Below are 12,499 nucleotides of genomic sequence, written 5' to 3' on the forward strand. Positions count from 1 at the left end.
GTGATTTTTAACATAGTCCAACAGGTTTATTTGGAAGCACTAGCTTTTGGAGCACTACTCCTTCAGCAGCTAGCTGTGGAGCAGGGTCAGAATTTATAGCGTAAATCCTCCAAGGGGACTTTGGGATACAGAACAATGCAGAGTGGCCGCCCAGAGGCTGATAGCCAAGTTCAGTATCCATGGGGGTGGCCTCAACTAGGACCTTGGGTTCATGTCACATGGCAGGTGACCCCACTGCACTACACACACACTCACTCACTCTTATACTCACACACTCACAAAGAACCTCTCTCATACTCATGCTCTCTCTCAGACACACACATAAACCCCCTCCCCCCCACACACACCTTTTCACAGGCTTATACTCTGACACACCCATACATACCCTACCAAGCACGCACACACGCAAACACACACTCTCTCACTCACTCACATACACACACAGAGTCTCTCCCCCCCTCCCCACCACACAAACACACTCTTTATCTCTCTCTGTATCTCTCTGCCTCTGTCTCTCTCTCCCTCACATGCATGCACACACATGTAGAAGGCCATGGGGTGAATTTGAATTTGCAGAATTGTATTTGCAGATACAATCTATTTTGTTCAAAAAGCACACAATCTGCAGGCAGTCAATGCAGGCAGTCAATCCATGTAACGTTTTATAAATTACTACTTTGGAAATAGAACCAGTCTGACTCAAGATTAGGATACAGACAGACTCTAACCTCACACCTTTAATGCATTGTCTGAGCTGAGATGTCAGTGTGATTTAAAAGAAGTTCTGGGATTTACATATTAATGAACCTAAACCTGTCACCTATTCTAAAAGATGAAAGACTTAACAGCAATCTAGGTTTGTTCAATATGTCATGTTAATTGCATGACACTGTGATATTTTGCTATAAATTCTGTGCCTTATGATCCTGCTCCACAGCTACCTGATGTAGGAGGAGCACTTTGAAAGCTAGTGCTTCCAAATGAATCTGTTGGATTATAACCTGGTGTTGTGTGATTTTTTTATTATGTACGTTGACAGTCTTTAAATGAAATGTGTTTGCATCCATTCAGTGTTTTCTTCCTTTTTCCCTGTGGTAAACCTTGTGTTAACTGCTTTCTCATTCACACCTTCACGCTTGTCTGTCTCAGCATTCTGCCATGACCCTCACAGTTCTGGTACAATTCTTGTGTTCATGGAACTCTGAGCAACATTGGCAGGAGCCTTTCCTGTTTCTTCCCTCATTTCCTCAATCTCACAAGGCGTGTACATCTGGAGCAGAAACCTTTGCCGTGAATTGCTTCAGAGCAATCACTTGCCTTGGTCTTACACATGTGAAACCTCACTGGTGAGCCCAGGGGACCAGAACTTGTGATAATCACTGGATATCTTGACTTCTGAAGTGAGTATTTAGCTTTTTGGTATTATACTGGTTGCTTAGTTAGAAGGTGGAGGATTCAAATCCAACATGAGAGCTCCTATTGAGGGAAATTAGTAACTTGTAACCCTTAAGAGTACAACGGGGCATTGATCAGATGGGCAAATGGGCCAAGATGTGGCAAATGGAGGTTAATTTAGATAAATCTGAGGTGCTGCATTTTGGTTAGGCATATCAGAGCAGGACTTTGACACTTAATGGTAAGGTCCTGGGGAGTGTTGTTGAACAAAGAGACCTTGGGGTTCAGCTTCATAGTCTCTTTAAAGTGGAATCACAGGTAGACAGGGCAGTGAAGAAGGTGCTTGGTATACGTGCCTCTATTGGTCAGAGGATTGAGTATAGGAGTTGGGAGGGTGTGTTGTGGCTGTACAGGATATTATACAATCGTCAAGTCACACAGCACGAAGACGGACCGTTCAGTCCAACTAGTCTATGCTGAATATAATTCCAAACTAAACTACTCCCAGCTATTGGTTAAATCAGTTTAAGATAACTGGTCAACACGGATGAGTTGGACCGAATGGTCTGTTTCTGTGTTGTACATCTCTATGACTCTATGACTAGCGTTCCATGGGGATCAATGCTGGGGACTACAATATTTACAAAATACATTCATAACATGGAGGAAGGAAGTGAAAGTAGTGTAGCCACTTTTAAGAGGACACCAAAATACGCAGAAGAGCAGGTTTTGAGAAGGGTACAAATAGTTTACAGAGAGGTTTGATAGGTTCAGCAGGGAGACAAAAAGAGGCAAATGTGGGAAAATGTGATGTTGTTCATTTCAGAAGGGAAAACTAAAGTAAGGCAGTATTATTTAAATGGAGGAAGCCTGCAAAAATGCAGAAAGCTGCCATACAAAGGGCTTTGGGATACAGAAAATAGCACACGGGTGCAGCAGGTAATTAGGAAGGTGAATGAAATGTTGGCCCTCGTTTCAAGGGGGTTGGAGTATAAAAGTAGGAAAGCCTTATTGTATAAGGTGCTGGTGCGACCACATCTGGAGTACTGTGAACAGTTTGATCCCCTTTTATTGAAGTAAAGATATCATTTCATCAGATGCAGTTCAGAGAAGGTTCACTAGGATGATCCCTGGCATGGAGGGATTGTCTAACGAGCAAAGGCTCTATTCTGGGACTCCATTCAGCGTAGTTTAGAAGGATGACTGGTGATCTCATTGAAACATATAGGGTTCTTCATGGATTTGACGGGGTCAATACTGAGAGGATGTTTCCCTTCACGGATTTGACAGGGTAAATACTGAGAGGATGTTTCCCTTCATGGATTTGACGGGGTCAATACTGAGAGGATGTTTCCCTTCATGGGTTTGACAGGGTAAATACTGAGAGGATGTTTCCCTTCATGGGAGTGCCTAAAACCAGAGGGCACAGTCTGAGAATAAAGGCGCACCAATTTAAGACTGAGATAAGGAGAAATTTCATTCTCTCGGAGGGTTGTGAATCTTTGGAAATCTTTGCCACAGACAGCTGTGGGGCAAAGTCCTTGTGTACATTAAAGGCTGAGATAGACAGATTCTTGATGAGTAGGGGAATCAAGGGTTACAGGGAAAGCGTAGGCCATGGGCCTGAGGAATGTTGGGTCAGCCATCATCCTATTGAACGGTGGAGCAAGCTCAAAGGGCTGAACAATCACCTCCTTACAGTCTTAAGAAGCCATTTGGGCCTCAAATGTATTCCAGCATTCAATCAGGAAGGGGCTGATTGGTGGTCGAAATCTATTAACTTGCATTTGCCCAAACCTAGTGATACATTTGTCGAATAAAATTCTATCAATCTCAAATTAAATATTAATCCAGTGTCAATTGTCATTTATCGAAGAGAGTGCAACCACCACCCTTTTGTGTAGAATAGTTTTCTAATTTCACTCCTGAAAGGCCTGGCTCAATTTTTTAGCCCAGGACCTTATTTATAGATTCTACAATCAGTAGGCCCGATTTTAGATGAGCCTCTTCCTTATTCATCTCTAAACTTCAAACACGTCTTAATCTCCTGAATTGCAGAGAATGTGACTCACTGCCAATATTCCTGAAAACATTGGCCTCTTGGTCACTTACAGTTTGGGGAAAGGCCTGAATATTTATTATTATTTATTTATTATTCAGTGCAGTGCAACAAATGAAGAAGTAAACTCAGAGAAAGCTACAGAGATTCAGCAGATCAGGCAGCAGCTAGCAGAGAGAGAGAGAACGGAGTTAATGTGTCAAGTTTGGTTTGACTCTTCGGAATATCTCACTACCCATAGATCCTGACAGGAGCAGCTCCGTTTCTCTGGCACCTTGTATATTTGTGTCAGATCACCAGCATCTGCAGTATTTTGTTTTCATTTGAAAGCAGGAATAATAGCACTCAGATTCCTCTGAAAACACCAGGAGGAATATTGCTAGGAACTCACGTGGGTTATAGCAAGCCTGGAAGCAATCTGACAGGATGTCAAGTGGCAGAAAGGGAGGGGAGCAGTCTGAATAGCAAAGAGAGAGGCTTTCATTTGACAGAACACTGGGTGTTAATACCAGGAATTATTCCATGACTTTGGAAAAATACACTTTTGGAAAGCAGGGTTTGGAATTTTCCAGAACGTGGACTGTTGTATGGGAGCACAGTGTGCGGCTGGAAGGTGAGGACAAGCCGGTGGAGTGTTTTCTGCTCTGCCTGCTCAGAGCACGATTGTCCCGTCATTAAGGTTTCTTGTTGCACCTCTCTTGGTCTGGCACACTCGTGCTATCTCAGAAATGCAGCCTCAGACTCAGCTTTGAGGAAATGAGTGGGCTTCACTCACCAGGCCTGGCCTTGCCAAGTCCACAGCAACATTGCATATAGGTCACTGGCTGGGGGCGGAAACTCTCAGCTTCTTTACATTGCAACAAGCGTGAAGATCAACACAGCGAGGAGAACGAGCCATACAGTCAAACCCATCACTGCCTTCTCGGAGTTACCAACAAGTCCAGCCAGCTGACACATTAGCCAATGTTCACTTCACACCACCTGAGGAGGCATCACTCCTGCCAGGGACAGTGCGAGGTTACATACAGAGTAAATACCTCCTCTACACTGTCCCCATCAAACACGTTCAGGACAGTGACAGCACGGGGTTAGATACAGAGTAAACACCCCCTCTGTACACTGTCCCCATCAAACACTCCCAGGACAGTGACAGAACAGGGTTAGATACAGAGTAAAGCTCCCTGTACACTGTCCCCATCAAACACTCCCAGGACAGTGACAGCACGGAGTTAGATACATGGTAAAGCTCCCTCTAAACTGTCTCCCACCAAACACTCCCAGGACAGTGACAGAACAGGGTCAGATACAGAATAAAGCTCTCTCTATGGTCTTTTAAACTGAAATTAAAGTTCTCTTGACACTGTCCCTATCCAGGTCAGGGATAGCACGGGGTTAGATAAAGAGTAAATCTCCTGCTACACTGTCCCGATTAAACACTCCCAAGACGATACAGCACAGGCTCAGATAGGGTAAAGATTCCTCTACTCTTTTAAAATGAAAGTAAAGCCTTCCGTCCACTAACCTATCAAACAGTTCCAGGATGGGGACAGCAAGGGGCTTGACACAGTAAAACTGCTCATTATTTAAACTAAACCTTCCTCTCCTCTTTGAACAGAAAGTAAATATTCCACTGCTCTTTTCAATGAAAGTGAAGGTCCCTCTATCATCTTAAACCAAACGTAAAGTGCACTCAAAACTCTTTTGAACAGAAAGGCAATGTCCCTTGACTCTTTTAACCTGAAAGTAAACCTTATTTGACACTGACCCCATCAGACACCTCCAGGAGAGGTACAACACATGGTGAAATACATAGTAAAGCTTCTCTACTCTTTTAAACTGAAAGTAAAGCTCTTTTGACACTGAGCCCAGCAAAAACACCCAGGTCAGTATGGATATAGATACAGAATTAAGCTTCCACAATACTATGCTTATCAAATACTCCTGGGAAATGGACAGTATGGGGTTAGACATGGATTAATCTTCCGCTTCAATTGTCCCCATGAAAAACTCCCGGGACAGGTGCAGCACAGATTTGAACCAGACTAAAGCTCCCTCAACTCTTTTACATTGAAAGTTTTCTCGACACCATTCCATCAAACACAGGGAGATACAGAGTAAAGCTCCTGAGTACCTTGACCATCGGGTACTCGGGTTGGGAACTGCATGTTGACAGACGCCATCTTGGCCAGGTGTGTCGGCGCTAACCAGTTCACTTCCCCACTGTCCGACCCGTCCTGGACTCCCATCAGTCCAGTGTCCTGAGCTACCCTCTCCATCAGCCAGCAGAGACCACACTGACGGTGGAACCTAATAGTGAGCAGTGAATCCCTTCCTACTGCCACCACTCCCGCAGGGACAGCACTCCGGGGTGAGATGACCAAGTGCTGGGCTTTGAACAGGTCTGAGCAAAAGTGATTCCTGATGATGAGCTTAGGTCTGAAACGTCAATTCTCCTGCTCCTCGGATGCTGCCTGACCTGCTGTGTTTTTCCAGCAACACACTTGAGCAATTCTGGGGAGAAGGTCTGATGGCAGGACAACTCTGTAATCACAAACTGCATGTTGTAACTGAGGCTACACACCTGACAGAAGAAACACACCATCAGGGTACACAGCCTGAGAGGAGGCTTGACATGAAATTATCACTGTCAGATGTGACAATGGAGAGTCACTACCTGGGGGAGGTGGCACACCCAGTGCCTGACCCCCTCCTCAATCAGGAGACTCTGAACCACAGCAATAGCCCAGTGTGGCTTTATGTTCCGGAAAATCTCAGCCTTTTCTCAATATTTGGGACAAATCCCAGGAGAGGGACTGAAGTGACCAGGGAGTAACCACAACATGGGAGCTGGTTTATGAATGATACTCACACCCTCTAAGACAGCACTCTTACCCAACATCCTCAGTGAGGCTGGATTTCACCTGGATAATCAGCTTAGTTTCCAACTACTACCGATTGGCCGACCAGGATTCCTCGGCAGGGTGGACTCCCAGGTAGAGGAGGGGATGGTACACCACGAGAGGCACCAGGACTCATTTAGCAGAGGGTCCATCTGCCGCAGACCAACCAGAAGTTCCGAACATTCACTCCGGTTAATCGTCGCGGAGTGGACCATCTGCACTTGCATGTGCTCTGCAAGCCTGTTTGGGGGTGGGGAGGTCCAAGAACATGAGGAGCATGTCATCGGTGAAAGGTGAATGCAGCCTACCCAACAGGGGCTTCCATGGGAATGGCTCTATGCATAGAGAATGTAACTGACTGGACAGGAAGCGGCCCTGATGGACTCCCCCCCCCCACCCCGAAGCACAAGGGGAACCAACAGGGACCTGTTCACCTTCATCAGACACACCATCGGACGCAGCATAGGGTGGCTCAGTGGTTAGCACTGCTGTCTCCCAGTGCCAGGGACCTGGGTTCGATTCCAGCCTGGGGCGACTGTCTGTGTGGAGTTTGCACATTCTCCCCGTGTCTGTGTCGGTTTCCTCCGAGTGCTCCAGTTTCCTCCCACAGCCCGATGATGTGCAGGTTAGGTGAATTGGCCGTGCTAAATTGCCCGTAGTGTTCAGGGATGTGTCGGCTAGGTGCATCATTCAGGGGAAATGTAGGGTAGGGGAATGGATCTGGGTGGGATACTCTTTGGAGGGTCAGTGTGGACCTGTTGGGCCAAATGGCCTGTTTCCACACTGTAGGGATTCTATGAACTATGATCATACAGGAGTCAGAGCTGGGCAACACTGAACCCGAAAGCTTGCAAAGTCCCGAGCAGATCATCGTAATCCACTGTGTCAACCACCACTTCCCAATCAGCCTTCTGGGAACATAGAACAATACAGCGCAGAACTGGCACTTCAGCCCTTGATGTTGTACCAACCAGTGAACCAATCTAAGCCCATCACCCTACACTATCCCATATTCTTATCCAAGGACTGTTTAAATGCCCCTAGCATGGCTGAATTAACTACATTGGCAGGCAGGGCATTCCTCACCCTTACCACTCTCTGAGTAAAGAACCTGCCTCTGCTATCTGTCTTAAATCTATCACCCCACAATTTGCAGCTATACCCCCTCGTACAAGCAGATGTCATCATCCTAGGAAGAAGACTGTCGCTATCCACCCTACCTAATCCTCTGATCATCTTGTATGTCTCTATTAAATCCCCTCCTAGCAGTCTTCTCTCCAATGAGAACAGACCCAAGTCCCTCAGCCTTTCCTCATAAGGCCTTCACTCCAGACCAGGCAATATCCTGGTAAATCTCCTCTGCACCTTTTCCAATGCCTCCATATCCTTCCTGTAATGGGGTGACTAGAACTACACACAGAATGGTGGATAACTTTCCAGTGCAGGGGACCCACATAGTCTGGGTCTGAAGCAAGAAGAACACACCCCGGCAACGATGTTATAATCTGTGTTGAGGAGGGACACCAGACGCCAGTCAGTTCTTCAACAAATGGAGATCCCTCCCTTTAGGGAAACATAGTAATGACTGCCCTTCTCCCAGAGAGGGGTATCTGTCCAGTCATGATGCATTCTTCCAGGGCAATAGGAAATGTTTAGAGGGATATGGGCCACGTGCTGGCATATGGGACTAGATTAGGTTATGATATCTGGTTAGTATGGAACAGTTGGAACAAAGGGTCTGTTTCCATGCTGTACATTTCTATGACTCGATGCAGTTGCTTCCCAGGATGCTCCAGAATAGCCCTGAGGATATCCACGGTCACCATCCAGCCTGGCGAGGGCACCAGTCGGTTCACTCAGGCTCAGCAGGGGGCATTGAGCTTCAAGGCACCCACAGGTCTTCGCCAGCTTCCTCGCTGGATGGATCCAGAGCAAGGAGAGCCAGAAGAAGCCAGGGAACTATAGACCAGTGAGCCTGATGTCGGTGGTGGGCAAGTCGTTGGAGGGAATCCTGAGGGACAGGATGTACATGTATTTGGAAAGACAAGAACTCATTCGGGATAGTCAACATAGCTTTGTGCGTGGGATACCATGTCTCACAAACTTGATTGAGTTTTTTGAAGAAGTAACAAAGAGGATTGAAGAGGTCAGAGCGGTATTTGTGATCTATATGGACTTCAGTAAGGCGTTCGACAAGGTTCCTCATGGGAGACTGATTAGCTAAGTTAGATCTCATGGAATACAGGGAGAACTAGCCATTTGGATACAGAACTGGCTCAAAGGTAGAAGACAGAGGGTGGTGGTAGAGGGTGGTGGTGGAGGGTTGTTTTCCAGACTGGAGGTCTGTGGCCAGTGGAGTGCCACAAGGATCAGTGTTGGGTCCCCTACTTTTCGTCTTTTATATCAATGATTTGGATGTGAACATAGGAGGTATAGTTAGTAAGTTTTCAGATGACACCAAAATTGGAGGTGTAATGGACAGCGAAGAGGGTTACCTCAGATCACAATGGGATCTTGATCAGATTGGCCAATGGGCTGAGGAGTGACAGATGGAGTTTAATTTAGATAATGGTGAGGTGCTGCATTTTGGAAAGGCAAATCAGGGCAGAACTTATACACTGAGTGGTAATGTCCTGAGGAGTGTTGCTGAACAAAGAGACCTTGGAGTGCAGGTTCATAGCTCCTTAAAAGTAGAGTCCCAGGTATATAGGATAGTGAAGAAGGTATTTGGTATGCAAGAGTTGGGAGGTCATATTGCAGCTGTACAGGACATTGGTTAGGCCACTGTTGGAAAATTACATGAAATTCTGGTCTCCTTCCTATCAGAAAGATGTTGTGAAACTTGAAAGGGTTCAGAAAAGATTTACAAGGATGTTGCCAGGTTTGGAGGATTTGAGCGACAGGGAGAGGCTGAATAGGCTGGGGCTGTTTTCCCTGGAGCGTCGGACCTTGGGAGGTGACCTCATAGAGGTTTATAAAATCATGAGGGGGCATGGATAGGGTTAAGAGACAAGGTATTTTCCCTTGTGTGGGGGAGTCCAGAACTAGAGGGCATAGGTTTAGGGTGAGAGCGGAAAAAATTAAAAGGGACTTAAGGGGCAACCTTTTCACACAGAGGGTGGTACGTGTATGGAATGAGCTGCCAGAGCAAGTGGTGGAGGCTGGTACAATTGCAACATTTAAAAGGCATCTGGATGAGTATATGAGTAGGAAGGATTTAGAGGGATATGGGCCAAGTGCTGGCAAATGGGACTAGATTAGATTAGGATATGCGGTCAGCAGGGACGAGCTGGACCGAAGGGTTTGTTTCCACGCTGTACATCTCTGTGACTCTCTGACTCTAGGTGCCAGGCATGGGCCATGCTGCCGCCCGGATAGAGTGCCAGTATGCCGACCCTGCTCCAGTGTGGAACAGAAACAAGCTCCGTCCACACCAGATTGTGGTCAGCAAACAGCACCTTCTGCAGGAAGGCCAGAGGTATGCAGGAGGAGTATGCGGTCAATGTGGTCAGATGTGGACAAGCTGAATCCTGGCTTCACAAAGCTGAAGACGGAGGGGGCGTTGGAAATTCTGCCAGACGTCTGCCGAGTCAAAGGACTTGATCGATTCCCTCCAATGTCCTCACTGAGGCTGAGCGCATCTGGATACCTTTTATGGTCCCTGTCCCTTAGAGTGCAATCAAAATCTCCCCTACCCACCCGGAAAGAGAATGGCTACACCCTCAGCAATGGGGCCGAGAAAAAGAGGCACTTCGCCCAAGAAGAGCATCTGCTCTGCTCCCAGCTGAGCCATGTTCACAAAGCCAACCACTGTGTCCCCAAAACAAACAAACCATCAGTTGGAGCAAACAGCCTCGCACCAGTCCCTTGACCCTCAGGACTGATGTTGAAAAAGTGGGAGCAACAAGACCGCCACCCCACCCGAGCTGGGGCCACCCCACCCGACCTGAGGCCACCCCACCCAATCTGGGGCTATCCCACCCGAGCTGAGGCCATCCCACCTGACCTGGGGCTATCCCACCCGAGCTGAGGCCAGCCCACCCAATCTGGGGCTATCCCACCCGACCTGGGGCTATCCCACCCGAGCTGAGGCCAGGTGATGTCTGTTGACCCTTCAACATGGCTTTATCTACCTGCACAGCATGGGTTTCTTGCAGGGGGACACAGCACATAGCCCCCTTCTCTGAGGAACACGAGGATATGGGCTGGGCTTCCCTGCTACGTTGAAGCTGGCCGTGGTGATCTTCTTGGCAATAGTACCATGTCGCCATCATCACTGTTAAATCTATTGATTGGGAGGAAGACTCAGGGAATGAGGCCTGGACGTGCCCCCAGTGGTGATGAGGCACTGAGGGTACAGGGTCAGATCCTCCTATCCTAGTTCTTTCAGACGTGCCCCACCGCCATGGGGGAACTGAACACTCTCCGCTAGCCGGAAGGCCAATTACACTGCACCTTCCCCTCGTGAGCCCACCCTACCCTGACCCCGGGAGGGGTAAACGTGTCAAAGGTGGGCCTCCATCAGACCAAGCAGCACTGACACCACCCAATGAACACACCGCCCCGAGAGCTGGCGAAGGTGGGAGGAGAAGGAACTCTGGCAGGAAGAGATGTTGGACAGGATGACCTTCTAACCTCCCACCTCAAGAGGGGCAAAGGGCAGGAACATCCCGTGCACAGTGATCCCCGTCTCCAGGATGAGGTGGTAGCGCTCACTTGGCCTTCCCGTACGTTTTAGACGCAGCAACGATGGTGGGGGGACCGACTGCACCTTGCATGGATCAATGGCAGTCTTGGGGGAGGGGGGGGGGCCTAACACTTCAGGCCGTGCTGCTTGGTTACCAGGGCAACGGGTGACAAGGGCATAGAGGCATCAGATGATACTGCAGCAGCCCTCTCCCGATCCCTCAGGGAGGTGTCGAAATGGGCCATGTCACTGATGATGACATTGATGGCTCCCTCAAAGTCAATCTGCCACAGGATCCCCACCTGCCCTTTTTACAAATAACAAATACATCCCCTCAGTCAGCACTGCCTCCCATCCCCTCTGTCAGCAATGCCTCCCAGTCCCCAGTCCCTCAGACAGCACTATCTCCCAGTCCCCAGTCCCTCAGACAGCACTGACTCCCAGTCCCAGTCCCTCAGACAGCACTCCTTGCCAGTCTGTCAGACAAAATTGCCTCACAGTCCCACAGACAGCGCAGCCTCCCACTCCCTGAAGTAGCACTGCCTCCCAGACCCCAGTCCCTCAGTCAGCAAGGCCTCGGAGTCCCCAGTCTCTAATACAGCACTCCCTCCTAGCCCTTCATACAGCACTGCCTCCCAGTTCCCAGGCCCTCATACTGCACTGCCTCCCAGTCCCCTGTCCCTCAATACAGCACTGCCTCCCAGTCCCCAGTCTCTAATACAGCACTCCCTCCTAGCCCCCAGTCCTTCATACTGCACTGCCTCCCAGTCCCCTGTCCCTCAATACAGCACTGCCTCCCAGACCCCAGTCCCTCAGAAAACACTGCCTCCCAGTCCCCAGTTCCTCAGACAGCACTGCCTACCAGTATCTCAGTCAACAGTTCCTCCCAGTCCCTCAGACTACGCTACCTGCCAGATCCCAGTGCCCCGCACTGCACTACCTCCCAGTCCCTCCCTCAGCTTTGCCTCCCAATCTCTCAGTCAGCACTGCCTCCCACTCCCTAGGACAGTACTGCCTACCAGTACCCAGGCCCTCAGACAACACCAGATTGTGGTCAGCAAACAGCACCTTCTGCAGGAAGGCCAGAGGTATGCAGGAGGAGTATGCGGTCAATGTGGTCAGATGTGGACAAGCTGAATCCTGGCTTCACAAAGCTGAAGACGGAGGGGGCGTTGGAAATTCTGCCAGGCGTCTGCCGAGTCAAAGGACTTGATCGATTCCCTCCAATGTCCTCACTGAGGCTGAACCTTTTATGGTCCCTGTCCCTTAGAATGCAATCAAAATCTCCCCTACCCACCCGGAAAGAGAATGGCACGGTGGCACCGGCACGGAGGCAGAGTGGTTAGCACTGTTGCCTCACAGCGCCAGAGATCCGGGTTCAATTCCCAACTCAGGCGACTGACTGTGTGGAGTTTGCACGTTCTCCCCGTGTCTGCGTGGGTTTCCTCCGGGTGCTCC

The 12,499-nt window shown here is 48.8% G+C and overlaps 1 protein-coding gene across 1 annotated transcript in view; it reads left to right on the forward strand.

Moving 5' to 3' along the window:
• LOC122556941 overlaps positions 1-11,091 on the forward strand; it is a 48,579-nt gene extending 37,488 nt beyond the window's left edge. The window contains exon 3 of the mRNA XM_043704182.1: positions 9,699-11,091. Within this exon, the coding sequence (XP_043560117.1) occupies positions 9,699-10,225 (527 nt within the window). The 3' untranslated portion in view covers positions 10,226-11,091. The remainder of the gene's footprint in view (positions 1-9,698) is intronic.
• Positions 11,092-12,499: the final 1,408 nt, after the last annotated feature.

This window comes from Chiloscyllium plagiosum, chromosome 14 (assembly GCF_004010195.1).
Source record: "Chiloscyllium plagiosum isolate BGI_BamShark_2017 chromosome 14, ASM401019v2, whole genome shotgun sequence".
Taxonomy (NCBI): Eukaryota; Metazoa; Chordata; class Chondrichthyes; order Orectolobiformes; family Hemiscylliidae; genus Chiloscyllium; species Chiloscyllium plagiosum.